Source organism: Echeneis naucrates, chromosome 10 (genome assembly GCF_900963305.1).
Source record: "Echeneis naucrates chromosome 10, fEcheNa1.1, whole genome shotgun sequence".
Taxonomy (NCBI): Eukaryota; Metazoa; Chordata; class Actinopteri; order Carangiformes; family Echeneidae; genus Echeneis; species Echeneis naucrates.
The window spans coordinates 18,923,517-18,950,136 of record NC_042520.1 but is presented as its reverse complement, the minus strand read 5'-3'; the positions used below and the strand labels follow the sequence as shown (position 1 = coordinate 18,950,136).

Here is a 26,620-nt window from a genome sequence, read left to right as displayed (position 1 = left end):
AACAATGTAAAACTGACTTTGCGTTTTAGGCAGGCTTTTTTTGCTTTAGACTGCCAGTTGGGTCAAGTCTGAGTGCAAAACTCAGCCTGATGGAGACGCATTAACAGTTGTGTTTAGAACAACAAATGTCTTTAGCGTCACCTTCTGGTCAGAGTTTACATTTTGTCCCAGCAACAATTTAGTTTTTTTGCCATAATAGGGAATAACGCTAAATGTCCTGTGTCTGATTAAAACGTCATTTAAAATATAAAACATTCAACATAAAAATACTACTGAAACGCACTTTAGTTCTGTCACAAATACATCAACATGATGTGCAATAGAATAGGCCTACACAAGAAACAGACCAGCTCCTACATTGGCATCAGCATTTGGTTTATTCCATATTATACATTGCAGAAGAAATGACACGGCCCACGTGATCTTCTTTCAAATAGTGTACTGTACAGTTCTCCACACGCACGCGTGCATGCCTCCACACACAAACACTCCACAGAATTGCCGACAAGGGGAAAGCCCTGTAATCAATGCCTCCACAGGAGGGCAGTATGAGCCCGTGAGCGCGAGTACGTGTGTCTGTATGCGTGTATCTCTCTCTCTCTCTATCTATCTATCCATCTATATATATATATATACATGCGCGCGCACACACACACACACACACACACACATATATATATATATATATATGTGTGTGTGTGGTGTAAGCTATATGTGTGCGTGCGTACCCGCGTGCGCTTGTGCGTGACTGCGTGGGAGTTCCTTCTTTCGCCATTCCGGGGTGTTGCCAGCTGCACGGCGCCGCTTGCAGAGGCGTCCTGGAGAGGTAGAGCCTGCGCGTCTCTTCTCTCTCCACGGCGTCTCTTCGCCCTCTAACCTCCAGAGTCTGCCCCCACCTCCCCTTACTCTACCATCACCACTGCTACACCCGCACCCCCACACATCCGCGCTTCCTCCCCACCTGCCCCCTCAACCCCTTCAAAAAAAAAAAAAAAAAAAAAAGAGAGAAAAAAAAAAAAACATTCTGGATCCAAGCATGCCACAACAGCAGCTAGGTATCCGCCTATCCTCCCCCAAAGTCACCGCAGGCGCAGCAGCAGGCTTCCCCCGTCCGAGAGAGCACGGAGACTCCACCGAGTGATGCCACTACTGCAGCAAGAAAAGCACCCAGCAACCGCGCATATTCTCGACGCCTGCCGGAGGACCCGACATCACAATCTCGGCCCTTGACAGAAGAGAGAGCCCCCTCCCCACCCCCCACGGCTCCGTTCCCGTCCCGACTCCAGGATGTCCGACAGCAACGCAAGTCCCGCCGACCGGGTGATCAAATGTAGGCATGCCAAATCCTGCACGGCCGATCAGAGCTACCTCTGTGCCAATAATTCTGCTGTAACTCATTGTTTTTCTTTTTCTTTTAGTTTGCATCCCTGTTGTTTCACCACTGTCTCTTATTAGCACGCTTGTTTTGTTTTGAGTCCATCCCTGTATGTTAATTTAACAGCTGTAATAAAAAGATGCCTATTTGGCTGGCGAGTCACCATGCATGTGCCTCTGAACCTTTTAAGGGAGGGAGGTGGTGATGGAGGGGAAGGGGGTGGCGGGTTGGGGAGGGTGGGGGGTACCCAGCACGATACGCCATAATCAGGGTCTTCCCTCGTTTTCTATTAGAATTCACCCCCTCAACGAGGCATTACTCCATTTTCTAACTGGGGGATGTCTCTCCCTCTATGTATAGCCGAAGCTTTTGTGCGACACCCTGTGCTGCATGAGCTCCATTTATGCGCTCCACTCCTAGCGGTGGTTTCGTGTTACTGAATAATAGCTTCCCTACAGAGACACAACCGGGAGAGTGATAGGGAGAGCAAAAAGCAGAGAGGGAGACAGGGAGATGAGCGTCTTGTTCCAATGAAACATCGAGCAGTGTGACGATGACAGCGAAAGGCAGACATAAAGGTAAATAAATGCTGCGCGTAGCCGCTGATCTGTGGTGTTGTGGTCCTGCTGTGGATGTGGATGGTGTCACGGGGTGCTGTTGGATGCTGGCACAGAGTCGGGGAGAGGGAGGGTAAAGATGCTATGGGGGACGCTCAACGATTTTTGAGCTTTTACGTTTTGGTAGGCTTTATGTGGAGTGTGTGCAGCATGCAGCTCGTGGTGTTGCCTTTGTGTTGGATGTGCCGGCACCCTCCATACGGTGGCCTACATTTAGCGATCTAGTTTTATTTTTGGCCAAATCTGAACCAAAGTCAGCCGATCCGTTTGGTTCAAACGGCGGGTAGACGCACAACTTTGCCAGGCCAAATGCGCCCCTTCCTAGCTGCGAGTTTAGTTTTAGTTTTCCAAGGCCTTTTGGATGAAAGCAGCTCGATGTTTACTGATGTGACGCTTAAAAACAAAACAAACACCAGCGTACGTGATGCATCTGCCAGTGGTTTCACGTCGACGTTTCCTCAGCGAGGCCTGAATGTCAGCGGGGGACTGTGGCTTCTCCCGTGCGTGTCGCGCCTCTACGTCGCCGTAAAGGTCCCCCTGGCTTCCCCCTTCTTGTTTCCCCCGACTGTCAACTGAGAAACAAAATGGAGTTTAGAGATGCTGGGCTGCGTAACCGAGCCTATCGCCCAAACACTGTGATGCATACGACCCTAACGGTATTATTGCATCATTGGATTATGGAATATTTAATGTGTTTATGAGAGTATCTGTTTCTGCTTTACGCGTGGGTGGCTGCAGGGGATGCAAGGAGGGGCTTTTCTCGGGCCAGGAACCACGGAGCCTGCTCGGATTGTCGTGCTTGTTGGGGCACAACAAGGCTGGCATGGCAGCGGCGCTTCCCTGCACGCAGCCTGTCTTTCCCACTGGCTGCCGCTTAATAAACTCACAAGGTCTGTCTGCCGGAAGAAGCGGAGCTGACAGTTGGATGAGTCGCTCGGGCATGCCCCGGTATTCCGTGCGCGCGTCGTGCTGGGGGAGGGGGCGTCGGGGCTTTTGCAGTTTTTGCACGTACAACTTCAGGACTGCATGTGCATATGCCAACAGTATGGCTGAGCATCTATGTATGTAACTACATGGATGTAGATGTGCAGGGGCGGTGTTAGTAAATCTGGGTTCACTGTAAAAGCTGACTGCAACTAAAAGAAGCCCATCTCCCACCCATCCTATCAGCTGATACTGCCAAATGTGTAGTTCTTCATGTGTGTGATTTATTCTGCATGTTTTGCACGTGTATTGTAATACAGCTGGACCATCAGAGCCCAGTTGCTGCCTCAACACTAAACAAATCCTTATGCCTCATCCATCACACACACGCACACTCACATCAGCATTATATTTCATCAGGAAGGTGGGAAGGAAGAGCCCAAGAGAAGTGGGGGCAACAGTCACTGATATGGATTTTAGTGATGAAGTGCACAGAGACTGAGCCAAAGGACAAAGGACACTGAGAAAAAATGGGCAGGGAGGCAGAGAGTGTGGGAGCAAGGTGAAGGGGAGAAGGAAGGAGAGAATGTGACAAGGCAATGGAGAAGATAAGGGAACTGTAGTGAGAGAGGCAGAGTAGGACAAAGAGCTCAAGAGATGAAGAGAGAAACAAGGAAAGAGACAAGAAATGATAAGGACAAGGGATTTATTGTTTCCCAGCAACCTGTGACTTAACCAATGGACAACTTACACCATTTTTATTTCACATCTTTTGCAAACCTCTGTGTGTGTGTGCCCTTTGAAAAATGTGCTGGCTTCACATTTTAGAATGTGCCTTTCAAAGTTTCATTTAGTTACTTTCATGTATAGTGTCAACCAAATATTTAATTTACCTAGTATATTGTACATAGAAAAGCAAACCACAATAGATAGAGCAGAATAATTTACAATATTTTGCATGACCACAATGTAAGATCTTTCACTTTTGCTCTGGGCCAGAGCCATAAATGTATCCGCAACAGGGCTTGATGGGCTGTCAGGACCCTTCTACCAGTACTTACTGTTGACAAAGGTCAAACCTGTATGTTTGAGTCAACAGCAACGAAACTTGGACTTCAATATATGATACCTGCTAGAAGACAACCAAACCATTATGATAAACAAATAACAGGATACAGTACAGACAGACCACCAGACATGGCTGAAGGACACAGCCAGTTCTAATAAGCTTAATGGGAAGAAATAATTTTTTTTTTTTTTTTTTTAAGTTGACTTAGATGCAACATGCCTTTGGTTTTCCTTTTAGCGTTGAATGGATTGTATGATTATTTGATTAAGACAAGCCAGCAACACGTGGTACTGGAGTAATGCAAATTAGGTCCCATTTCAAATATGAAAACAAAGTTCTAATGCATCACCTCAACCTCTGTTTTTAATATACTTCATGGATTCCACATCACTGGTACAAGTACAGGTGCAATTAATACAATAACGATAGCTGGGTTCCATATGTGAGGTAGTTTCTCGTATCATGCAGGCTGTTTCACTGATGTGAAAGGGAGCCATTGTTAATATTATTAGTTAAACGTTCCTTCCATGACGTAATATGTCAGATTTCTACTATTAAAAAAGTATTTGTTGGCATTATTATCCAGGACTGGTCCAACTAGCCAGCTAACCATTAAGGTTCTCGTAAAGGTTCATAAAGTTTCATAAAGACAATTTTTTTGTTTGTTTTTTATACCTCAGAAAAAACAAGAGATTAAGTGATTAACCTATGAGCTTATGAAAACTCTGTAGAAGTAAAGTCAGCGACAATAATAGCCTCTGTTGTCACTGTTTGTGTGACGCAGCAGGCCACCAGAAGGTTGAAAAATGTGTGTGGAAACAGATACGAGTTTTCTTTCTGAGACATCTTTCAAGTGGGTGAACACCCCTGTGAATGGGTGGGGTTAAAATATGAAAAAATATCTTTTAATAAATTACTATTCACACCTTCTCCCATCATAAATACTTTGTCTTAAACACAAGTGGTATTAATAAGATCACTTGTGTCTCTGGTCCATTCAGGTGCTTCAGTGTGAGAAAGGCCTGTCCAACCTCTGCAATGACCTTAGAAGTGAATCATTTTCTGACTTCATGTCAATACGAAAAAACATCAGTATGCTTAATAAAAGCATTTACTGCATCTGATCACCGCTTTATCTTATAAAACTGGAAACTCAGTGAATGATGTGGGCACTGCCACTTATATTATCACTTAGTCTCGAGTACAAAACAGCATTCACATTAAACTAGGTCAAATTGCAGAGGACTGCTACTATCTAAGGTATAGAAATAAACCGTTGTGTCTGTTGCTTCTTTTAAATGCAAGGTACACCTAAAGTCCCGTCATTGTTTGCTACAAATTTTTACTGATTCAGTCAGTCATGACTCACAAACCATCCAGTCTAAGTTGTTTCTTTTCTCACTTTCAGGACATTAGTCATGAATACTGTATGGATGCTAGTGTAATGCAGGACAAATTCTTAAGAAAGAAGAAGGGACTGGTATTTTTAGATGCGCCCTCACATAGCCTGCAATTCTTAAATAGCATGAATAGTATTGTTAGAGTTCCTGTTGAAAGCTGAGACCTGGCTGCCTTACTTCATCAAAAAGTAGTCCCTTAGTAGAAATTCTGCTTCTAAGTTCAAAGGTCATATGGTGTATGTCTTCATTCAAACTCTGCCCTATTAGCTAAATCAGTAAGTTTATGAAGAGAGTGGAGCCATAGCCACTATGGCCAATATCCACACATGCATGCATGCATGCATTCACGCTCAAACACATACCAAACACACAACACCTCTGGTAAGGCTTGAGGCACACTGGGCATATTTCCTTTTAGTGTAACATGCTGTCCCATTCCCTCATGGCTTCCTCAGAGCCCTGTGTGAGCAGCATGTGTGTGTGTTGGTCTTTAGTCATATTTTTGTGAGCTAGGGGTCCCACCTTGACAGGTCTGTGTGTGCCCTGTAGGGAGGGTGGCAGGGCAAGGGCTATTTATAGGGAAGGTACTCCAGAGAGGAAGGGAGAGAGAGACAGAGAGAGAAAGGGAGTGTCTAATGAGGACAGGCTGTTAGGGGATGGGCCGTTGTTTCTGTTCATGTGTGTGTGTATGTGTACACAGATGGTCCTTTGTGTGTGTAGTGTGCATTAATTGAACAACTTCAAACGCCTCTTCAGTTGTCCCCTCTCCACCACCTTCAAAGACCCATGGATATATGTTAGCTAATCTGGGTCAAAGATGGTAGTTGAACACAGTCACACATAAACACAATAAGCATGTGAATGCACACACCAATTATTACTTTCTCTCTTGTTCTTGCACTCATTCTTTCATCCATTACTTTCTTCTTTCTTCATTTATTCCTGCTGAGACAGGCAGTGGGATGAACTGATCTCAGGAGTTATGTGTGTAATCACTTTAGGTGAGGTCCTGTAGAGGGCAACACGTTTAACATACAAACACACTTGTGCACACATACACGCGTGTGGGCATGCCATCAATTCTGGTCGATACCACTGGATGAGCACCAGCCAGATACAGTCTGGAAAGGAGCTGTAATGAATTGACCCACATCTTGAATAGCACATATAGTCACCCTATTATGCTCTATGATTCCTGTATGCGTAGCATTTTTAGCATGTCAGTTATTGCCATTTAAACTGCCATATTCACTGCTCAGTTTTGAGGAGGATTTCCTATTATCTTCAATAATCTGACAAGCAACTGACAGAAAAGCACAGGTTTGCATTGTTTTATACTTATTCAGCCACATTTTTTAAACATCTCGAGCGTACACATAAATACGAACAGATAGATCATGGGTAGCTTCTATCGTCATTTCTGCAATCTGTCTGTTCGCACTTGCTGTCACTTCCTCCATCCGTGCAACAGCCCTGTGATTGTGAATGGTGTCCTTCTGTTATTAAAAGTGATGAAATATTCCCGTAATTAACTTTAGCCATTAGGGAGGATGCACACAATAACAAGATGATTCTGATCAGATTCTGCTCCAGTTAGGCTATTAGGGCAGCCCAAACAAATTAAAGAGATTTGGTTGAAAGCTATGTCATAGACTTTCTCTCAGGCTCCCCCCTCACTGCCTTGTGATGTGGAGATTTTTGGCAGAGCTGGCAGCTTTGGCATTTAATAAATTCCACGCCGGGGAGTTCAGCTTTGGAGAGTCGGCCAGAAGACAAAAATCGTACAAAGTACATTTGGAAGGAATTAAAAATGCTTTCACCTCTTTGCTCATCTAACACCAATCAGTCTTATCTCACTTCACATGCATGCCATGCATCTTGTGATTGGTTGACTCAGTGGAAGGGACAGTTTGGGACGAATAACACTATTTCACTCCTCTTGCCTCCAGTCGAGAAAGTGGAGCTCACTGTGTTTATAATCATCATCACTTTACTCCAGAAGAGTTGTATTTATAGTTTGAGCTCACAGGCAGTTCTGTTCATTTAGCCAAAATTTGAAGGATAATAGTATGATCCAATAATGATTTTTCCAGTGCTGATGTAAAATTGTATAGAAATCATTCTGGTACAATTTTATCACTTAATTAAGTGTTTTGTTTTTACAGTCAAATGACGGTTGCCCATAGGTTACCTCATAGCCATTAGCAATAAATTTGTTCTTGAAGCAAGTTCATCATAATATAATAAACAATCCTAATATAATTTATTTATTACTTGCACTTGGAGTAAGAGGCTGAAAGTGTAGGAATACAAAACAAAGTCAGCACTTGTGCTGTTATTATTGCTTTTCCAAAATAAGTAAGTTAGCTAGCTCAAGTCTGTAGCCAACCGTCTATACAGTAAGATAGGGTGACCCACTGCAAGGTGACAGTTCAGCCATTCCTACAGTCAGCACGTTGTGTGATACAACCAGCCTTGTGACAGTTCTCTGGTCACACAATGACAGAAAGTAGGCCTGTTGTACTGTACTATTTCAAACTACTCAATGCATTTTGCTGCACAAGCTCAAGCACAAATTTGTACAGAATTTATTAGTGCCCCCGTGAAACATAATGATCCCCAGTGAGGAACCCAAACATAATTTTCTATAAAGACCTTCTCTAGAAGCTGATAAAGGCGGGATACTTAATGTTTGTGTCAAGCAGGTCACATTAAGTTGTAACTAGTCATCATCACTTATATGTTCGTTGTGATAGAAAAAAATTGTGAATGTGAAACATCTATTGATATAAACAGCAGTGATTTGCTGTTTCTATTCGTATTTGACTAATCTGAACTGAGTGTGAATTTTGTTTGAGTCACAGCAATAACTAGCAAGTCAGTGTGTGGAATATTATTATTTTATCCTTTTTTTGTCATTTTGTTAGTACCTTCTGTAATGGCAAATTCAGTTTAGAGCATTATATGACATGTACAAAAGACATGACAAGCCCTTTCAGATGACCCCAAGGCCAGTTTACCTGATTAGCCGTATTACTGAAAAACATTGCATATTATTGTGTTGATGAAGTTTCAGTTAATTTCTACAGTAATATTGGTGTCTCGGCCTACAAATTCAGATACATAAAGCAGAGAGTCTTTTACGCCAGGAAAGAAAATTCTTATGTTTGACAACAAACTGATTTGAGGAAGAATTTTTTGGGATTTATAGCTCACAGCTGTGGAGTTTTCAGGCTCTCCTTTTGTGCTTGAACCTCTCAACTTTGCCTTAAGTCCAACAGTGTCCCACACGACTTGTGTGCTCGTCAAAATGTTCAGTCATCAGGTACATAAGACCTTCTTGGTTTGACAGTGTCAGTACTGAACCTCCCCTCTCTATTCCCAAACTGCCAAGTATAGTTTTCCCAAGTATAGTTCCTTTCCCCAAGCTCAGTGTCTCTGCTGCTCTCCACTCTCTCATACCTGCCCTACTTTCACAATGCTCTCACAATTTACGAGTTTCACACTCCTTCCCTCTCGCTTCTCCCCTTCTCTCTCTCTCTTTAGCTGAACCTCATATATTATGTATGCCCACACATACACACACAAATATAAATATACAGTACAGGCCAAAGGTTTGGACACACCTTCTCATTCAAATGAATAGGAAAGTGTGTCCAAACTTTTGGCCTGTATTATATATATATATATATATATATGTGTATATATATATATGTATATATATATATATATATATATATATATATACATATACATACACACACACACACACACACACACAAACCTGAAAAAAAAAACAAAAAACTGGTTTTAACTTGTCAAACTAGTGTTCTCATTAGCTCGTAGTGTCCTGGGATGTCTCTGGGGTGTTTTCGTGTGCTGGGTGCAGTCTTCAGGTGCACTGAGGGTGTATTCGGGTGTAGTAAGTCCTGTTAGATACTTTAGCATATCCAAATACAGAACAGGCCAAAAGTTTGGACACACTTTCCCATTCATTTGAATGAGAAGGTATGTCCAAACTTTTGGCCTGTTCTGTATATATGAGATATTTTTCGCCTGTGATGTCCTGCATTTGTTAGACCTTTTGTCAAACTAAAATTTTAATACCCACCACTTCTTGTGAAATAAAAGGGATAAATGGTCCCATAAGTGTAAAATAGCACAAAACCAGAGCACATACAGCAGATACAGTAACTGTGTGCTTTATCAGAAGTAATTTTCACTCTGACGTATTTGACAATACCTGTTATTCCACATTAAATCTTGTTCTCCTGTAGACTGATTGGAAACAATTTGTTCAGCGTTTGTTGTGCCCTCCCCTTTACAGCTCATTCGGCCCCACTGGATAAACGTTGCTGATTCAGAAGTGATTAAATAAAACAGTGCAATGTGGTTCCATTTGGTTTTTGGGTTACTTTTACTCCAAGGAAATGAAATAGAGTGTAGAGTATCACATTAAAATGTAATGATGGATATCAGTGTGAAAGCAAAGACTGTGGCCTGTTACATTGTCAGGAGGAGTGAGATGTAGCAAGAACGAGAGAGAAGTGAAAAACTGAAGAAAAAACCCCAAAAACAGTGGGGGCAAGAGGAAAGAGTGCAAAACAGACACAAAGTGACAGAGAGGGAGTGTGTATAGAGAGAGAGAGCGAGAGAGAGAGCCAGGCCTAGTTTTTAGTGTGTGATCTAGGCCATTATCTGTGTTAGCACTGGTGGGGCTCCAACAGGCTCTGTGGATCCTGCATAACAATACCTTTTATGAGCTTGTATCTGTGTGTGAGTGTGTGTGCCACTGTAGGCTCATACACATGCATCCAAGCATTATAAAGCCATTGTGCCATACATGATGTACGCATGCGCCTGAGCGCCTCTGCGTTTTGAGTTTGTGCCTGTTTGTTAAGAACACTCGTGTGTGTGTGTCTGTGCTTTGTCCACTGTGTCTTCATATGTGTGTATGTGACTCCTCACGTGCAGCTGTGCACTCTTGCTGTATCACCCCCGTCGTCAGTCAGCCCCCCTCTCCAGCAGCACCCTGGGGGCCTTCATTATGTAAGAAAGACATTACTGCAGAACAGAGGCAGAGAGGCAGAGAGACATTACTGCAGAACAGAGGCAGGCAGCCTAGACTTCAATACAACACATCCAGTCCTCCATGACACGCACACATGCACACACACACACACACGCATGCACATATACCAATGGTCAAAGCCTTCAGCAGGTGTGATCAGGATAAGGGTGACAGTTAAGGCTTCTGATGTTTGTGAGTAAGATACAGTAAGAATACAGAAAATGCCAATAAATCATGTTCTGCATTATAATAAATGTTTCTCTCCCTTCCCTGTGTTTCAACCTCTCACATTCGGTCCAACATCTATTTATGGATTTATTTATCCATCTATATATGCACTAATTCAAACAAAACATCTGCTATAATTGACCGCCAAACTTGTTTGGTCCCATTTTCTCAAAATCTTCATCTCACCCCCATCTTCTCCCTGTCCTTTACCTCCCCACCAATGTTCTCCAGCGGTCCCCTTCCCCCTGGCCCACCGGCTGACCATGAAGGAGGTGTTCGATGCTGAGGGCCGGCCACGGGTGGACCTGCTTAAAGCTCATCTCACAAAGGAGGGTCGGCTGGAGGAGGCTGTGGCCCTGCGCATCATCGATGAGGGTGCTGCCATCCTGCGCCAGGAGCGCACGATGTTGGACATTGAGGCACCAGTCACGGGTATGGTATGGTGATGAAACACGGAACAGCAGAAAACAGAAAATAGCAGTGAATGTAAAGCTGATATAATTTAGAGGAGTAAACTGACAATTTAGGAAATAGTCTGATTGCACACTCATACCCCCCCCCCCCCCCCCCCGGTAAAGGAAGACAATGAATGTGGGTATTTCCCAAAATGTTTAAACATTCACACAAAACGGCCCTCAAAGCTCTTTGGGACACTTACAAAAGTGAAAGCAATATGTGTGTTTCCGTGCATGCATGAGTGGCAATTGGTCATCCACTTTTATATTCAGACAGTAGATACCAGCAGTCAAACAGATGAATGGAGCTGCAAAGGCCAGGAAGATTGATAAGCAATTGTGTATTAATGACATTTCACTTGTTGATTCATTATCTGCCATTCATATCTACCACACTTTTAATATGAACCACTTCACTGAGAAAACCAGTTGGCACTTTTGTGCCTCATAATAGCTCTGGCTTTGGTAATATCTCCATGTGTTCCCTTGCTAGGGAAATTGTATGAACCAAGAAAGTATGTGCAGAGGAAGAGGATGATGAGGAGGAGGAGGAGGAAGAGACTGAGATCGATTGAGAACAGAATGTAAAAAGAGTTTCTGAGACGATGACAGAGAACACAGACAAGCAGGGAGGCAGACTAAGACCCGCACAACCCATTGACACTGCTTAGTTAATGTACCTGCACATCTCTGCATATGTGCGTCTGTGTGTGTTTATGCAAATGCAAGTGGTGAGATAATTCTGTGTGGGTTGTCGTGCCCACGCAGAGTAGGAACATCGCTCAGCTTTCACAGGTACAGATCCCCAGGGACAAGGACAGACAGACAGGCAGATGGAGAGACAGTCGATCATAAGCAGCTTAGAGCAGAGGTTCTCAGTCCTGCTCATTTCCAAGGAGCAACATATGGATCAGCATTGTTCCAAGTTTCTTTTACAGGTTCTGACCCAGAAACACCCACTTAAGTGGAGTTTTTTTGTCTGAGCGAACAGTGATTGTAAATAGACTATAGATGTCAGAGCCACAGTAAACAGGGGCACAGAGGGCTTTAAGCAATTGTTGAGGAGATGAGGAGGAAAAAGTTCAAGAAACAGTGTAGCACATTGATTCAGTCTCTTGAGACGCTCATAGATAGACCAATGGGTGAGCAGACAGGCAGGTAGATGGCTAAAATCTGAACTGACAGGCAGTTGGGGTGTCACATTAAGGCTTCTGGGAGAATACTGAGACAGGTCTGAGATGGCAGACAGGTATGGCTCAATTTCAGTCATGTCATTTTGCATTTGCAATTTTCAGTTCAAATTAAAAGGAATACTTTGGCATAGAACTGAAAAAATAGACATTAACATGGCAAGCAGATGGATAGACAGACAGACATAGCTGGACAGACAGATGCAAAATGGCCATCGTAAAATGGCTGCAGAGGGGGAACTATGACATCAACTAAAAGTGAAAGGAGAGGCCACACAGATGGTGGGGGGATGGTGGAGGGAAGATGTATTCTGGCAGATCACACAGACAGACAAGTCCGCAAGTCTTTCAAAATATACAGTGATCAGGATGTGAAGCTTGATCTGAATTAGATCCAATACTTCTCTATGTCATCAGTGGAAACACTGTGGGAAACACAGCCAAGAGAATCAGACAAGTTTGTTCCATATCAGACTGTACGAGGCTTTATTATTAAAGTGTGATTGCTGTAGACATCATGTCAAAAAAGCCATAGAAGCAAGTAACATTTCAAATAATGTAGAGCAGAAATTTCTCTACATGCTGATTTTACATTAAACAACAGATTTTTTAGCATAGCAGGAAATACTGTAAATACTGTAAACTTTATACCTACAATTAATGGTTATTTCAATATTAATTCATTGATGAGCTGATTATTCTCCAAATCTTGAACAGTAACTTGAGTAAGGAATTGTTTTAATCTGTATTTTTACACAGCCCCTAAAAATTATTGAAGTAGACTATTCCAAGAGAATTTAATTTATTTATATATTATATTTATATTTAATCTATAGTCATTTTCTTTATGTCAGGCAGATGAGTGGTGTTTCTGGATTCGCGCACAGAACACATATACCTCTGCAGATGCAAATCAGGCCATATGGAGCCACTGAAGCTTAGACAGTCGCACATTTGTCAGCTGAGTTGCGGAAACTTTACATATGGCACCTGAGAACTGCTGTGTTTATGACTGAAACTCTGCCTCCTTCTATTTCTATAGTGTGTGGAGATATTCATGGCCAGTTCTTTGACCTGATGAAGTTGTTCGAAGTAGGAGGTTCGCCCGCCAACACACGCTACCTCTTCCTAGGAGACTATGTGGACAGGGGCTACTTCAGTATCGAGGTGAGGCTGGACACTTCACTGTACCATTTGCTTGAAAAAGTCCCCATGTTAATGTGCATGTATACAGGTCAACACACTCTAAGCTCATTGTCGTTGGTATCCAGTGAGCATTAGTGGATATTCCCTTGAAGTTTGTAATGTATTTTCCTGGGTGAGATTTATTTCACTACAAAGGTATGAAATTAAAACACTGCTGTGTTTAATCTATTATAAATGTACAAAAGGTATTTAAGATTAGCACTGACACACCACAATGTGTGTTTCAATGTACATGTACCGAGGTGATGTAATTTAAAATTCATGGACAGGGAGCCTCATTATTGAGGTCAGCTTTCAGGCACTATTCAGATCCTGCAGTTCTGCTTTCTTATTGGACGGAACAGACGGAGGATGATTCAAGGTCTGTAGTCACTAACAAGAGTGTAATATGCTGCTTACTGAAATATGTATGGAAGTTGAGGAGATGCTTAGACATTTGATTCTTTGGACGCGAGTGCAGTAAGGCATTTTTATGAACACCACGGAGCCGCAGTGACAGTTGAATCTGTAACATGCATGCACAGGGTGAAGGTCATAAGGGATGTGTCACTCACATGAAGTGAGTTTGGAGCAGTGGGAGAAATATATAGGCCACCTTCCTCCCACGCTTCAAGGGCTCTCCGACAGGGAACTTAATGTAGCACAGAGATGATACTGTGCAAAGGTGACAGAAGACTGTCAGAGATGCTTGTAGGGTTAACAGTTGACCGTGAAGACACATAGGATGATGTGAGAATTCAAGACACAGCCACAGCACAGCAGTTCGATTCATTTTTCTCCATTAACTTAATCAGTGCGATCCAATCTGGGATGATTCTTGTCAAAATCCTGTTCATGTCTATCTTTAGTCTGGAATACAAATCAATTTGCTTTCAGCTCAATTAATTCAGTCAGTGGGTGGCTCATTCAGAGGAGGAATTTCTAGTAACGGTTCCATCGTGATGCTTTTTGTTGCGCTTTGAATTTCCAGTTTGAACTTAATGAGGTAAAGGGAAAGTGAATTACTTACTCACAATAATGTGTGAGACCAAAAGCTGTTTCCACAGTGGCACATGCTTTAAAGGAATGGTTTACCATTTGGGGGAAGGTCTTTTGTCTGTCTGGATAAAATAGAGCTATTGCCAGAAAAGAGAGTAACTAGCATGGGGTCAGGAGAAATCATTAAGCCTTAGTTTGCACCACAAGTAAGGCAAACATTTCAAACACTAATCAGCACATTTAATCTGCAGAAACGCTGAAGCAGAAGAACTACAAGTGGTGGTTTTCTATTAGCTCAGCTAAACATAAAAACAAGAGTAGGGGCAAGTAGGGGCTAGTAGGGACATCTAGCCTAGCTCTATCCAATAAAACATTCTACCTACCATGTTGGCATGAGCCGACCTTATAAACTGAAATGCTTGGCTGGTCTTAGAGCTTAGAAATATCAGACACGTCATGCATTTACAGAATAATAATAAACGTGATTAGCTAAAATGATTACAAAACAATATAAATGTTGCCACTACATCTGTTTAATGTTGTTTTATCCATACAGCTGTTCTAACCAGCTTCTCTTTTTCCTGGTGAACCCTCAGTGTGTTTTGTACCTGTGGTCACTGAAAATCCTCTATCCAAAGACACTTTTTCTTCTACGGGGAAACCATGAATGTAGACATCTGACCGAATATTTCACCTTCAAACAAGAATGTGAGTAACTCTTGTGTTTGCTCATTCACTGTTTCTCTGCAGTCAGTTCTTTCTTTTAACATTGTTAGAATTGAATTGGGCAAAAACGGATGATTTCTCATGAATTGATCAAATGTCAAAAAGGAATAATGGTATCTTGGTCTGGCTGAGTTAGGTTACCAATGAACCAGTCAGCAGGACAAATGCTCAGAGACACACGACCCACACAGTTCCTTCCTAATGCGCTCATATATGTTTGATTTTCCAAAGCTAACAGTGTAACTCCATTCTCCAAAAGCCACAGATTCACTCTGATTGAAAATGTGGCGCTGATTTGTTGGGTTAACAGAAATTCGCTATTTCTTTCATTCGACTTTGACTGATTGTTCCAGCTATCATGTTATATACTTTCCATAGCTTCTCCTTTCTTCTTCTCTACCTCCCCCTCAAAGTTCTTCCCATCCTTTTCTGTTATTGGCAGGTTAAATCCTCCCTCCATTCCCACGCATCCTACTTTGCTTCCTCTTCCTTTCCATCTATCATCCACCTCTCACTCCCTCTCCCAGTCTCTGTCTCTTTGTCTCTCTATCTCTCTGTCTCTCTTGTCTCTCTGACTCACTGACTCTCTCTTCTGCCAGTGAGTCGCACCGTCCTGTCCGAGAATGAGTGATTAGCAGCAAATTAATTTGGCCCTTAATGATTGGCTCAGGGACTTACTCCTCTGTGTCTGATTGGCCCAGAGACGAGGAAGCTAATTTCCCTTGGTGCTTGTGGCGAATAGTGGTCGCCCTCAATTACCATCTGCTATGTGTATGTGTGTGTATGTGTGAGTCTGTGCAAGTGCATGTCCTATGACTGCATGCATGTGCATGAGTGTCTTCATAAATGTTTGAGTGTGTGTGTGCTGACATGTGTTTATGAATATATGTGTGTGTGTGTGTGTGTGTGTGTGTGTGTGTGTGTGGAAGTAGCTGACAACTGGTAGACTAGCAATAATGAGCTCTTGCTCTACATAAGGCAGATGGAGAGGTTGACAAACACATTCCTTGCTGTCACACAAGTATACACACAAACACACACATGCTGGCTACTATTAGCTGGTAGTCAAAATGCTGGCTTTGATTTGTGTGTTGTACTCATGTCCTCACACTCTTACTACCTTCTTTCCCACCTTCCTCACACCACTCTTATCCTTTCCTCCTCCTGTGTCCTCCCATCAATCCCTCTCCTCTCTATATGAAATTATCATTCTCTTCTCCTCCCTTCTCACTGTCAACTAAAACCCACTGTGGTCTCTTCCTCTCTTCCTCTTCTTCGCTCTCTCCCGCTATCTTTTCAGCTATTTTAATCCTGTGATATTGTTTTATGTCAGATGTATTGTTATGCCCATCTGTGAAATGTCCTTAAAGATCCTGTGTGTTGGATGTCTTTGTTGATATGGCTGCCAAATCAAAGGAGTTCTTCACAAAGTAAAAATTTAGCCTCCACGCTGTTTCACGCTTAAATTTGGGTCTGATTTTGTAGAAACTGGAGCCTTTACATCCGTATGTTGCTGGTAATAATGTGCTAGAGTGTGGAGCCTGTCTTTCATCCAGACATTGCTTATCAAGAAAATGTCATTTCTCAAGAATTATGGGGGAAAGACACAGGTTACATGGGAATGCTAAAGATGAGATGGTTGCATAATGCAAAAACATGAGTTTTATACTTAACTGAACCAGCAAGTCCGTGTGAGGTCTTTAGGTGACTTAGTTCATCAGCTATACAAAGGCCTGATGTTTGTTTCTTATCTGCATTTTTTGCTGCTCTGCATGTTTGTGTGCGATATGTAACAACCACACTCCAAATGACAGGGACCTTCAAATTTGTAGGGATGGTAGTTGTTCAAAGCATGTCAGAACACAGTCAGACGCTTCTTTTCTCTCAGGTCTTGAAATATCTCTCCACCCCTCAATCCGCCTCCAGGTAAGATCAAGTACTCAGAGCAGGTGTATGATTCCTGCATGGAGGCGTTTGATTGCCTGCCCCTGGCAGCCCTGATGAACCAGCAGTTCCTGTGTGTGCATGGGGGACTTTCACCAGAGATCCACACACTGGACGACATCAAAAAGGTACAATAAGATGCACACACTCACATATATACATATTTAGAGCTAGGTAGCTAGCTTTTTCCATGTAGTCTTTTTTAAATGATCCAAAAGCTAAATGAACCATCAGTGTTATTATTTACCTTGCACATCATTTAATTGGGTCAAGTAAAAATGTTTTAATATATGGTATAGTATGCAATTAGGATAGTGCACTCTTTTTCAATCTGTCTCACAGTCAGTTGCTTCTAATAATATTATGTGACTGACCTATGTACAGCACTCATGTGGGCGTGCAAACATAAACACTAACATCAACTTTTATTTATGCCCTTTAAATCAGCCAGTCGTGTAAATGCAGAGAACCCATAAAAAAGTGAAAAAAACCCACACACAACAGGCTGTATGCATACAGTTCACAGTAAAACGCCATACAAAGGCGCACACATGAACACAGAGACATGAGAACACACACTTCCTCGTCTAATGGCAGTGTTTCCATGGTGAATTTGCTGGTGTGACATCTTCTCCCTCCTGTGTGGTGAGGGTTGCCATGGAGATGCTCTGCACTGACAGTATGTGTTTGTGTTTGCTTTTCATTCTCTGCTTTACATGTGTGGTTAATATGGCAGAAGATTTTGTCTATATATATACACACAACATCTTCAGTGCAATTTATCCTCATATTTTGCGTGAGCATGATCCTTTACGGGAGGCGCTGTGGTTGTACTTAGATTTTGTGTTTCTTTGTGTGTCTTCATCTTATGTCCTAGTTGGACCGCTTCAAGGAGCCCCCGGCATTTGGGCCCATGTGCGACCTATTGTGGGCCGACCCCCTGGAAGACTTTGGCAACGAGAAAACCCAGGAGTACTTTGGCCACAACACAGTTAGAGGTTGCTCCTATTTCTACAGGTACAGGACAAAATCACACCTCAATTTGTTCATGATGACACCAAAAACAGCAGAGAATCAGCTTGAATGGGATTTAATATTGCAAAAGAGCCCTGTGCTCATGTTCAGATATATAAACTAACCCAATGTCCAAGCAAGCCAGACTATAAAAATCCACATCAGGCCCAACACTGTTTGTGGTTACCGGCTGAATCATAATTGGTTTTCCTCTAACGGGTTCCTATGGCTCATTCAATGTGTTTTAATGGTCTTGAAGCTCTGTGAGACCAAGTGTGAGTGAAATGTGGCTTTCATTTACAGCTCAGGAATCTAATAAGTTTCAGGTGGACTTTCAGGCTATTGGTTTGGGAGGTTGATGATGAGAAAGAGATGGAGATGCTTCTTGCTTGGTTACACAGCATCCAATGGCCAACACCAATCACTGAGACACGCACAGACGCACAGGCACAGACACAAGCAAAACACAGAAACACACTCTCACAGTTCATTTTCAGCATGAAACGATATCCCACAATCCCCAGGGAGACTGCACGGTTCTGTTGCTATGACAACTGGCTACTCCTGCCAGATATGGCGTGATATTAGGATACAGTGAGAGGAAGAGGGAGAGCAACATAGAGGAGGTGGATGGTGGTTGGGGCAGGAGATGAAAGCCTGCTTTAAAAATAAATAAATAAAAACAGGAGAATGTAAAGATGATGAGCTGGAGTGTCAGGGCGCCCTATGTTGGGTTCCTTGTTAGAAGTTTGTGTTGTGACATATTGTCAGAGAATATTCTACGTTTAGCAGAAACATCACCAACGAGCCAACTAGTGTGTACTGAGCACCCACAGCACTGAAGTGGCCATGAGCCCTGCTCAGGTCTGCCCATGCTCACTGATGACCCCTGCTGATCCCAGGCAGACATGACATTAGACATCTGGAGGCCTACCCATTTCCTTATGCTGGACTTTAAATACTTCCATCTGTTTTGTGGTTTACAAGCGCCTTGATATAATAACATTTGACATTTTTGTTATGTAAATTGGTTCTTTCTGGATATTTCTACCCCTGGATAATTTTTCCATTGCCCCCATTTCTGATGCATTCACTTATTCTCTGTGTCTCTCTCTGTCCCCAGTTATCCAGCAGTGTGCGAGTTCCTACAGACCAACAACCTGCTGTCAATCATTAGAGCGCATGAAGCACAGGATGCTGGGTAAGCTGACTGGCTGTTGCATCTCAGTACTTCTCTCGGCTTAAAAGGGAGTACCATTTAATTTAATGGCTTACCTTGACATTTCATGTGCCAAGCTGTTATTTTTCTTTGTCACTGAATTGGCACATTAAAAGGAAAGAGGATCCACAATCTTCCTTCTATCACCCTCAAACTACGTTATTATCATAGTTAGAGCTTGTCTGACTGAGACCATCAACTAACCTGAACAAAATTCAGGTTAACTAAATAATTTCTTCGTAACAGCCCGGTCAGACAAAGAGCCCCATCAGGTTTACACTACCAGTCTAAGTAAATGAGATGGGGCAAAACACAGTCTTCTGACCCACAAATCCATTACCGGCATCTGTTATCTCAGTGAAAATCCTCTAAGTATAATGCTGCAATTAAAGCAGTCAGACATGAGTTGTGCTGGGTTTTTTTTTTTTTTTTTTTTGAACCCATTAGCAGTATTTTGTCCATCATGCAGCAGGGTAGTCTGGGTAATCATCTATGTTAAAATAAAAAATTTAGTAGGAAGCATCATGTACCTGAAATGCATGACTACTGTTGAGTTCATTCTGAGGGACCTTAGAGGCTGTGTGCATGCTCTGTTTGTGGGTACAAATTAAATATGGTACCAGATTCAGATTGATGTTTGTCATTAAAAACAAACTTTGTGTTGACAGCGTTTATAAAAACTAGAAGCTGTAAGGACCTTGCTCACCTCCTACACATGCCTGTTGTCTTCATTTGCTTTTAAATGGACGAACGTCCCACATGTAGCCAGCTCCTGGCATATTCAAAGATCTCTGATGCAAGTCCTTAGATTTCATCCACACAGCTACGACTTGGTTTTTTTGTCTGTTTCCTCAGGTACCGTATGTACAGGAAGAGTCAGACTACAGGCTTTCCCTCACTCATCACCATCTTCTCTGCTCCAAACTACCTGGATGTCTACAACAACAAAGGTGTGACATGCACTTAGGTGTGCACACATGACACAGCTGATGTGTGCAGGAGTTTAAACCTGAACAGTTTAATTTTTAATCCAAGACTGAACAGGAAAACATTAGTGGAGCAACTTCTTCTTCTCAGTGTAACGTTGGCTGTGATATGATATTGGATGGATAGTGCTGAGGGAATATCACTGTCTACTATCTATCAAAAATTCTAAAGAATAAAATCTGGTTGTCTGTGGTTGTGTGTGGCCAGCGGCAGTGCTGAAGTATGAAAACAACGTGATGAACATCCGTCAGTTCAACTGTTCTCCTCATCCCTACTGGCTGCCCAACTTCATGGACGTCTTCACCTGGTCACTTCCTTTTGTGGGAGAAAAGGGTAACACACATACATGTATATTACCATACATCAACATAATAATTGGAGAAATAAATCCTTTGGTTTATGCAGCACATTAAATGCATAATTTTAATTCACAAATAATATAACTTATACAGTACTTCTCTAAATACAATACACAATTTAAAAAACGAAGGATAAGCTAAAATAGGTCTGGTATATCTGATAAAGCCACATTTTCATTTAGAACTGTTTTGGGTTTTTTTTAACCAGGGACAACTCAATTACATCACTGTCCGTATTTACACTAGGTATAATCTACATACATATATTTGTTTGATTGATTTCAAAGGGAGAGCCCTTTTTAAGTACTTTATGTTTCTAATACCACTTAATAATGCTCTCTAAAAATAGGAATGATATCGGCTTTAAAAGGTAGACACCCCCTACTTACAGGATTAGGGACTTAAGGGTAACTAAAGGTTAGTCAGATTTGCCCTCCACTACATCCCATTTTGGAGAGAAACAATAGAGAGATGACAGGAAAGAGGGTTGGAGAATACAACCAGGGACCCTGCAGACCAATATTCCACATCTTAACCTAGGGGCCACCACGGTTTCGCCATGTCCCAGGTTAACTGTGTGTCTCTGTTTGGGCTGCAGTGACCGAGATGTTGGTAAATGTCCTGAGTATCTGCTCTGATGACGAACTCATGAATGACGGAGATGAGATCTTCGATGGTAAGAAGCATTCAGCACTGCCATTAAAGCAACAAATGATGAAACTAATCTCAGTGATTAAATAAAAGCTGTCTGCAATTTGAGGTCAATCTGTTTTGATTTTCTATTGTTTATGTAAGACTGATGTTGTGCTGAATCCATTTGCAGCCAGTGCAGCAGCAGCAAGGAAAGAAGTGATCAAAAACAAAATCCGAGCCATTGGGAAGATGGCCAAAATGTTCTCTGTTCTACGGTGGGTTGAGTTCTGCTTGTACCGTCCTTTAACTTCTGCAGAAATCAATCAGCAGTCACTTTCTGAGTTCAGCGTTTGAACCGACATGAGTGTTTTTGTGTGCTTGCAGGTGCACAGTGTGGGGAAGTGTGTAATTCTCTGTAATTCTCTTTTTATACACAAACACACACCTGTCAACATACACATATACATTTCTGTCTGTTTGTCAGGGAGGAGAGTGAGAACGTGTTGACCCTGAAGGGGCTGACCCCTACAGGCATGCTGCCCAGTGGAGTCCTGTCTGGGGGCAAACAGACCTTGCAGAGCGGTGAGTGTTTCGCACATTTTAGCACAAAGCTACACACACCGCAACTCAACCCCGTGGACACCTTTAGAAACAGATTTAAAAGACACACAAGCACAGGCCCGATTTGAATATCTGCTCTGGACCATCTTCCGGTTCCTTCCAGCCCACCTTCCTCTTCTCCTCCTCTACTGCTGGTTTTCTTCTCTCATCTCCCTACCTCGCTGCCTCACTCACTCTCTCCACCTCACCTCACCGGCACTGAGGATACTAACAGCTTGCTGGTTGTGTGTGTGTGTGTGTCTCTCTCTCTCTCCCTGTGTGTGTGTGTGTGTGTGTGATTGAGAGATAGAGTTAGAAAAAGTCTGTATTGTAAAGGGACAGTAATACAAAGAGATAGACACTTACAGAAAGGCATCTCAGGTGTGTGTGTGTGTGTGTGTGTGCGCGTGTGTGTCTGTGTGAGCGTGTGAGCATGTGTGTGATTGTGTGTGAGCTAACTCCAGCTATTGCAAACTTTGAACCTGCCATGGTCTCAGTGTTACCCTTTGGGCCACACATGACTAAAGCCTGAAACATTCTTTTGACTTCACAAATTTCCTGAATGCAGTTTGTACATGTACGCACCTGTCCTCCAACACAAACGGCACATGTTAACGTGTGCAGCAGGGGATTATTAATGCACAGCTAACCAGAATACATCACAATCTGGACCTGATTGTTTTTTAGTGAAGAGATGGACAGGAAAATGTGGGGAAGGTGAGAGGAGGGTGACAACAAAGGTCTCAGGACAGAGATGCTTCAATTTACCTTCACTGTCCAGACAGCTTCCATTGGAAATTTTAAAATCTTTCCTCTCTATTTTCCACCTGCACTCTTTTTTGATTGAATCGATGTTTTGAAATTTTTCATTTTGGTGTTGGACAAAGAAAAGAACTTGCTGAACTCTTTCAGACCTGTGTTTGTTTGACAGCATTTATCTGAGACTCTGGAGGCACCTACATGAGCTACAGTTTCCCATAACCGCTTCTTTGCACCCTCAAGCCAATACATTTACGCATAACAGCACGGAAGCATGTTTCAGCCTTCACTTCGTTCTTCTTCTCCTCCTTCTTTCTTTGTACATCATCTTCTGTCTTGAACTCTGTCACTTTCTCTCTCTTCCTGTCCTCCTTCCTCTCTCTCCTTTCTTTGCCCATCCTTCAGCCACCATTGAGGCCATAGAAGCCATCGAGACAGTTAAGGACGCTGAAGGTAAAATCCCACTCATTTCACTGTGTGTGTGTGTGTGTGTTCTGTGTGCACACGTGTGCACATGTGTGTCTGTGTGTGTGCGTGTTCGGCATGGCTGCGCTCTCAGCCACTAATGCTCATAAGGTCATAGATTCCTTACCCACAATGCACTGAGCTCTTCTAACTGCATCAGGGCTGAAAACAAAGCCTAACACTGCTGCATGCTGAAGTCACCACATTAAAACATACAAACATACTTTTCTCTTTCCTCCACTTGAGAAACAAGAATACAGAAATATTGCTTCACCTTCTCTCTAAACACGCACGCACACACACACTAACATTTATTTGATGATGTTCCAGCGCACACCACACCTCACACAGCTTTTTCCCGACACACACAAGAAGAGCAGGACTGTGGGTGGGAGTGGGTGCTGTGAAAGTGGGCAGGGTCATTCAGACCTCTTGTAGCCTGCAGTCTGTTATATTCCTTCTCCGTGTACATCATAGGCACTGTAGTTCTGTAGAAGATGATCATGCAATCAATCTGTTTTTGCACAAGAGTTGACAGAAAACCAGCCACCGGTAATGCTAACAATGTATACAAAGTTCTGAGGGAAAAAATATTGTACAAAACAAATCTTAAAACCTTATCTGGGATAAAATATTCTGAATTGAAGTCAAGCTCCATGCTCTTCACAGAGCTTGTAACTGCATCCCATGGCTTTCTCCACCAAATGGTCACACAACCTGAGTACAGTGCTAACAGGGTAAAATGACCCAGGTCCTGTGACGACTCCTGAGCCACTTGATGAAGAGGAGTCGGGGATGTGTTTGAAATCTCTGCAGCTAAATGCTGTGTAACCAGAAAAGTGCTCCTGCTCCTTTTCTCTCTTTACTGACTCTGATTTCACTAAACCTGAGTATAGAATATTTTTCCAGATATGAGTTCCAGAGGCTGAGAATTCATCTTCAAACTTAAAACTTCACCGTAAAAAGAAAAAGATTTATTCGGCTCCCTTTTTCATTTGGTCTGCCAGGTTCTTCTGTGCTCCTGAACAGATTGTGGTCATGGCGTTTATGTTTAGTGTATTATATTCTGTGTACGTAGGCTCAGCGATTACGCTGCACGCTTAGTTAACTGTAGTCTTTTGTGTTTGTACCTTCAGTGCTGTCTTTGGCTTGAACTACAGTCCATAATTTGTTTAACCAAATAAATTATGGGGATCTCACGTATCTGTTATATGGTTTCTGTTATGTAATATGATTTGTAGATGGATGTTAGATGTCTGCTGTGTTACACAGTGGCATAGTGTGTCTGTGAAGAGCTGCATGCGTGAAAAGGTAAAACAACAGTAGCTGCAGTTCAAAAGTGGTGTATGTTCCCTTTTTCAGAGCTGCATTTCAGCTGATTTCAGCGTAATTATTACTAATTTCAAGTCATTTGTTAAACTACAAGAGGTGGTCCTGATTATTTCATGCTATTCTTTGGTACACTTTGAGTCTAATTTAAAGTGGTACTCCAGCGATTGATTTCATTTCCAGAAAACTAAAGAACTCAAACTCAAGCTAAAGTAGCTAATTTACATTCATTAGATTACAAGACTTGGGATAACACACTCGCTGCTTACCAGAGCCAATTCATAACACATACAATTCCATATTTTGTGGAAGTCGATCAATGCATAACCAAACAAAGAAATGACAGATGACGAGTTGTGGTTGAACATGTAAAGACATGACATCAATGTGTTGGCTGCCAGAATCACTGTTTAAATAACAGCACCTGAAGTAACTCCCATACAAAGATGTAGTTATGGTGTTATAGTGTCCACTCTTCATGCTAAGACAAGATAACAGCATAAGTAACATGGAAACAGCAGAGTGGTACCATCTCATTTTTTTCTGAAAACTTGACAGTACTTTTCCAAATGGTGAACTATCGATTTAAATATTTGAAGTCTCTAAGACCAAGCTGAGATTCTCTTGATAACTTTATTGAACTCTGGCTACTTGCAAAGTGTAATTCAGCTCTAAAATCGATGGAGTGCCCCTTTAAGAGCCAACCTCTAGTCAACAAAATGTTTTTCAGTCAACATTGCCAAATATTTAGTCAGTAACTCTGAAGGCATCAACTTGAGAGAAATGGAAAGCCTTCCACCTGACATTTGTCCTTTCTCTGAAATGTTTGTTTGCAGTTAACAACATTTATGGGAAAGTGGTAACCTCCAATAAAAATTGTTCCAAACAAACAGCTGAATGTCAGAAACTCCTTACAGAGATGAGACATGTTTGAAGGTCTTATGAATGACTTCTTCTGTGCAGCTCTGCTTTGATCCTTGTCGCACAATGGCTTATCTTCCAGGTGTTACAGACTGCTGATCTAGAATCAGTGGCTAAGACGCAATGACTGACGTGTTCATTGTGAGCCACAAGGTCAAACTAATCCAAGCTCAGCATTCAGACAACAAATGAACAGGCTCGCTGATTTGTCTGGATTCTGGTGTAGGAGCCATGTGACATGTGAAACATGTGAAAGAACTTTGTCTATACAAGCCCACAACAGCTAAAGGGAGCACCATGGAGATGAAAATGATAAAATGAAAGCGATTAAAAGGGGAATTAGACCAGAATCAATGCTATTGCAATGTGCATGCAGTCCTATTTCATAACAAAATCTGATTCAGAATTTCAATCCATTTTAGTGCTGTGAATGTTTCCTGCAAAGCTCCCGAGGGTTTGGATTCACAAGGTTCTGCTGAACGTCCAAATAGATATTAACTGACTGCATGTATGTTTGTGTGTGTGCCTGCCTGTCTCCACAGCCATCAGAGGCTTCTCTCCTCAGCATCGGATCAGCAGCTTTGAGGAGGCCAAAGGTCTCGATCGGATCAATGAGAGGATGCCGCCACGCCGTGACGCTGTCAACAGTGTGGGCCTGTCGATGGGCCGCATGAACATGGGCGAGCCCAACGGGACCGACAGCAACAGCAATATACAGTGATGGACACACACTCCCACATGGCCAGACACATCGATGCAGTTACAGAACACTGATATGGTACCATATTTATAGATAAGTGTACATAGGCATATATACACAAGAAAAATGCATTACACACAAACACAGTACTTCATACACGGAATAGGCTACAGACAACATCACACACACATGCAATCACATATACGATTACCTACCCTCCTTCCCGTTCCCCTCAGCTCTATGTAAAGGCATGAGTGTCCCCGGACTTCACCACCAAAGGCTTAGTCTCTTCACTGAACTGACCAGCCCTATTTAGAACTACGACTCCCATATACCTGCAACAGGAAAGAACTACAAAAACACTCCCCATGCAAAACAGGAGGAGCTGCTGGTCACTGTGTTCATTAAGGGTCACCCGTGGGTTGACAGTGTCAGCATGAAGTGGCTGTAA

General features: G+C 42.5%; 1 protein-coding gene across 7 annotated transcripts; it reads left to right on the top strand.

Moving 5' to 3' along the window:
- Positions 1-890: 890 nt before the first annotated feature.
- Positions 891-26,620, top strand: ppp3cb (protein phosphatase 3, catalytic subunit, beta isozyme). 7 transcript variants are annotated; one of them, XM_029512033.1, is made up of 14 exons: positions 891-1,330; positions 10,916-11,116; positions 13,372-13,496; positions 15,110-15,221; positions 17,166-17,311; positions 18,061-18,200; positions 19,321-19,398; positions 20,272-20,366; positions 20,611-20,736; positions 21,361-21,438; positions 21,595-21,670; positions 21,880-21,977; positions 23,160-23,207; positions 26,012-26,620. In XM_029512033.1, the coding sequence occupies exons 1-14, from the start codon at positions 1,288-1,290 to the stop codon at positions 26,188-26,190; spliced, it is 1,545 nt and encodes a 514-aa protein (XP_029367893.1). In that variant the 5' UTR covers positions 891-1,287; the 3' UTR covers positions 26,191-26,620. The 7 variants fall into 7 exon arrangements, with proteins under 7 accessions (XP_029367893.1, XP_029367888.1, XP_029367891.1 ...); XM_029512028.1 differs by having other exon boundaries at positions 21,586-21,670; XM_029512031.1 differs by having other exon boundaries at positions 21,361-21,445; positions 21,590-21,670.

Excerpts from the sequence above, each read along its gene's own strand:
- ppp3cb (XM_029512031.1), top strand. The coding sequence starts at position 1,288 with ATGTCCGACAGCAACGCAAGTCCCGCCGACCGGGTGATCAAAT. Across the intron at positions 17,312-18,060 it reads CACTGGACGACATCAAAAAG|TTGGACCGCTTCAAGGAGCC; the intron begins GTACAATAAGAT and ends CTTATGTCCTAG. Across the intron at positions 21,671-21,879 it reads AAAATGTTCTCTGTTCTACG|GGAGGAGAGTGAGAACGTGT; the intron begins GTGGGTTGAGTT and ends TCTGTTTGTCAG.